At 43.0% G+C, this 4,755-nt stretch overlaps 1 protein-coding gene across 1 annotated transcript in view; it reads right to left on the bottom strand.

Moving 5' to 3' along the window:
* CBY1 (chibby homolog 1 (Drosophila)) overlaps nt 1-1,514 on the bottom strand; it is a 4,261-nt gene extending 2,747 nt beyond the window's left edge. The window contains exons 1-3 of the mRNA XM_010845111.1: nt 1,384-1,514; nt 143-248; nt 1-54 (exon numbers count right to left, since the gene is read on the bottom strand). Of these exons, the coding sequence (XP_010843413.1) occupies nt 1-54; nt 143-248; nt 1,384-1,461 (238 nt within the window). The 5' untranslated portion in view covers nt 1,462-1,514. The remainder of the gene's footprint in view (nt 55-142; nt 249-1,383) is intronic.
* Between the last annotated feature and the right edge of the window lie 3,241 nt (nt 1,515-4,755).

Genomic DNA, 4,755 nt, shown 5'->3' with positions numbered 1-4,755 from the left:
GTCTCCGCAGGCGCTGAGCCTCCCTCCGGTCCACACCGCCACTAATCCCCGTCTCTGGCAGAAGGGGCACAACCAGCGGTCACCAAGTGGTGGTTGCTCTCCACCATCTTGCTGGGGCAAAACGGCAGGAAATGCAGCCCACCTGCTATCCACTGGCCATTTTCAAACTTCAGGCTCTGCCCAGCCAGGTTCATGGTGGGGGTTCCGTAGTCAAGGCCCAGTTCCACCTCCCGCGTTGACCGGTCCAACTGTGGGTGAGACGTTCACGCTGGCATCAGGCAGCCAGAGTACACGGGCTTGTGGCCCAGCACCTCTTCTGCTAGCTGTGAGACCCCCTGCATGCACTCAGCTGCATCAGACTCTTTGCGACCCCGCCAACTGTAGCCTGCCAGGCTCCTCTGTCCATGGATTTTTCTGGCAAATACTGGAGTGGGTTGCCATTTCCTCCTCCAGAGGATCTTCCTGACCCAGGGATAGAACCTGGGTCTCCTGAATTGGCAGGCAGCTTCTTTACCCTTGTGCCACATGGGAACCCCCGACTATGTGACCCCCAACAACTCATTTCTTTTTCTCTAATCATAACTCGGCACATTTAATAATATTTTTTTCAAATAAAGTCAGAAAATTAAATAAGGTACCAAAAAACTTTTAAACTATAAAAGAAAAGTACTGCTTTATATAACAAGTGTTTTCTAGAAAATCTATATATGATGAAATTTGCAAACTGAATTATTTCATATCTATAGAGCACTTGGCAGTTTAAGAAGTCTCACTGTAAATTTTTTGTCAAGTGAAAAGTCTTTTTAAATGTAAGCCTGAGCCATCACTTGCTTCCTATGGAGCTACATATGTCCTGGAAAAGGCATAAAATGCTAAGACCCAATTAGTGGTAGCAGCTGTTCTTTAACGTGTTTTTCGATGTTTCTACAGCTCACTGAGCGCCCACCGTGGGCCAGGGCTGGTACTGGATATACAGAAATGAATGCAAACCCTCTATCCTGGAGGAGCTTGGAAATTGCCTTTGGAGCTGCGGCAAATCCTTTTGAACGTTTTTAATGTTGGCAAAACATCATCCTTTGAGAATGAATTTGTTCTCAGACATGACTAAAAAACTGATTCCTGGCCAAGTCTTGGGAATCAACTGAAGTCAAACTGGATAAGATCGTTTGGTCCCCAAAATCATAATGAGAACGACTGTCTTTTATGGTTCTTGAACAGCTCTGATAAGAATTTCCAAATAGGAGTTAAAACATGTTTTCAGCAATAGCAATCATATGAATTAAAAGGATACCCTCCCACGAGGATGCCTCTGGAGGACCACACTTCCCAAAAGAGGCCAGGCTCGAGGCTCTGTTCACACTGCACACCACTGCTGATACTCACATTATGCAGGTTGGAGAGAGAGGCCGACTTCCGAGGGGGCGTCTTCTTCGGACTAAACGTACTTCCAAAGAGAGGCATCTTCAGCCTGATGAAGGAAAGGTCAATGCTCCCTTCTCCCAGGGTCAGAAAAAGTCAAGGGGTACAAAGAGTTGGATTGTGCCCTTGTGCCCCTGTCCTGCAATCACATAAAACACACATTCTGTCGTGACCATTAACTATCCTGGGGACAGCTCCCCTGTGCTGAGTGCTCATGATGTGCTAGGCAGCATGCCCAAGCCTTGGCGACATCTCAGTCCTCACAATCGCCCTGGTTCAGCTCCTCTGAGTATACATATCTGACAGATGAGCTTTAGAAAGACTAAGGGTCTAAGTGGGAGCTGATATTTGAACACAGGTCTGTGTGACTAGTCTATGTCAACCACAGGCAAGTGCCTAACTGGCTGGTCCTAAGTTTCATTAAAAACTGGCATCACTAGATTGATAGACTAGACCAAGGCACTACAAGGACTCTCAAGAGAGTCCTTTGGACAGTAAGGATATCAACCCTAAATATTCATTGGGAGGACTGACGATGAAGCTCCAATACTTCAGCCACCTGATGCAAAGAGCTGACTCATTGGAAAAAGACCCTAATGCTGGGAAAGATTGAGGGCAGGAAGAGAAGGGGGTGTCAGAGGATGAGATGGTTGGATGGCATCATCAACTCAATGGACATGAGTTTGAGGAGACTCTGGGAGACAGTGAAGGACAGGGAAGCCTGGTATGCTATATAGTTTGTGGGGCAGCAAAGAGTTTGACACGACTGAGTGACTGAACAACAAAAGGCATGAGATCCTTACTCCTGGACACTGCTAAGACTCATAACTGGGGCAACAGCTTTTACACATACTCTATTTTAAATAAATAAAAGCCTTTTTCTGGGAACTTGTCTTTTTGCTTTCTTATTGGTTTCTTTTTGATTAAAGAAGTTCTCAATTTTAATGGGATCTGACTTATTAAATTTTTTTAAGGATTAGTGGTTTTTATTTCAGAAATTTTTGCCTACCCTAAGGTCATGATATTTTCCCACACTAACTTTTGGAAGTTTTCTTCTTTCAGCTTTCACATTTAGGACAGCCACTCATCTGCGATTAACTTTTGTATGTGGTGAGACGCAGGGCCATGGTTCATTTCTTTCCCTGTATTGCGGGTGTGTGATTTGCTCAGTGGTGTCTGACTCTTTGCAGCCCCCTAGACTATAGCCCACCAGGCTCCTCTGTCCATGGAATTCTCCAGGCAAGAATACTGGAGTGGGCTGCCAGTCTCTTCTCCAGGGGATCTTCCCAACCCAGGGATCGAACCCTGGTCTCCTGCATTGCAGGCAGACTCTTTACCATATGGGCTACCAGAGAAGCCCAATTTTAATGTATAATACACAGATAGCTTAACAAGATTCCCTCTAAGAAACCGTAGAATGACGAGAACAATAATGAAGGCGCAAATGAGCAAAAAGAAAGCAGCAGAGCTCTCACCTTTCCTTCTCCCAGGGATAAACTCTTCCGTCACCACATTATGAGATAAAAACGGTAATGAGTTTATCATATCTAGCAAGAAATTGGCCAAAAAGAGAGGGTACTTCTCCAGACTACTTGAAACAAGGCTTTATGTCAGCTATTATTAAAAAATAACTCATAGTAGGTTTTCATCACAATTAGCAAGACATATATTCAATAAGAACACGAAGGAAAAATTTTGTACTGTTTTCAGTGATGTAGAAATTAATATCAGTAAAATTAATGACAAAAGTTTAGAAGCTTCTTTAGAAGCTTTACAATATAGATATACATATATGTATAGAAGTATATGTACATATGACTTACAAATAAAATACATAAGACATTTAGGGGTGTGTGCTCATGAGTTTTACTGGTGTGTGTTTGTGGTTAAAAACACAGAGATAAAAAACAGAGTTGTGGACACAGTGGAGAAAGAGATGAGACAAATTGAGAGAGTGGCATGAAACACATGCATTACCATACATAAAAAAGATAACAAAGATAACTAGTGGGAAGCTGCTATATAACACAGCTCAACCCAGCGCTCTGGGACAACCTAGAGGGCTGAGATGGGGTGGGGGGTGGGAGGGAGGCTCCAGAGAGAGGGGAACACATGCATACTTATGGCTGATTCACAGTGTTGTGCAGAAACCAACACAACATTGTAAAGCAACAGTCCTCCAAAAAACGGTGGTGGGCCCACAGCCTGAGAGATGGCATTTGGGCTGGGGCATCACACTTTAGGACTTGGACAAACCAGAATGCTTCCATCTTGATGGTGAGTGGGATAGCAGTGGGGACCGAGATGCTGAAGGTCTTTGAAGCTGTGCTACTATGTCATCCAAACACCGTGGAAGGCCCTGGCATTGTTTCTGCAGGAGAAAAGAAAAAGCATGGAAGAGGGAAGACAATTCCTCTTATGTCCACAGAGGGCAGAACAGGAATGAAATAGGAATATCCAGGGAGAACAGTTTTAACCCAAAAAAGAAAAGGTCATAACAAAAACTAACTAACTAATATCACTTCTTGAGTATCCATGAGAGGTTGGAGCCAATGCTGGGGACAGTTCATACATTTCTTGTATTCCTTGCAGGAATCCCATAAGGTAATTTCCCTGTCCATATCAGAAATGAGAAAACTAGGGCTCAAAGAAGTTATCCAGTTTTCCCAAGGTTCATAGCCATGGTCAGTTGGCTGAACATGTATACCAAATTATCCTTGTATTAATAACTGGTGGGGTACATCATAAAAAGAAGCATTTTCATCCATCATGTTGGCAACATTTAAGAGATTAATAATACCATGTTGGTGAAGGTATGGAGACAAAGATACTCTTGGTGGAAACATAAGATGCTATCATTTTTCCCATTAGGCAAAACCTAGTAAAGTTTTTCAGGTGCATAGTTTTTGGCCAGCAAATCTACTTGTAAAAATTTATCCTCCAGAAAGAAATGGACATGTTCACACAAATATTCTCTGTTGTTGGTAGCAGTCAAAAATAAGAAATAATGCAAAAGGTCTACCAATGGTTGGTATAGCCAAATAACACTGGGGAAATCCATAAGGGAACACTAGATAGTAAAAACAAAGAGACAGTCATACGTGTACTTACTTGAAAAGACATCCAACACACTCTATCGTTAAGAAAGCAAGTGGCAGGGACTTGCCTGGTGGGCTGGTGGTTAAGACTACACACTTCCAATTCAGAGGGCATGAGTTTGATCTCTGATCGGGGAACAAAGATTCCATATGCCAATGGCATGACCAAAAAAAACCAAGCAAGCAACACAACAATGTATATATTATAATCCCACATGAGAAGACAAAAAGAAAAAAA

This window comes from Bison bison, unplaced genomic scaffold, assembly GCF_000754665.1.
Source record: "Bison bison bison isolate TAMUID 2011002044 unplaced genomic scaffold, Bison_UMD1.0 scf7180017864213, whole genome shotgun sequence".
Classification (NCBI taxonomy): domain Eukaryota; kingdom Metazoa; phylum Chordata; class Mammalia; order Artiodactyla; family Bovidae; genus Bison; species Bison bison.
The sequence above is the reverse complement of the archived record's forward strand: the minus strand, read 5'-3'. Positions and strand labels throughout refer to the sequence as shown.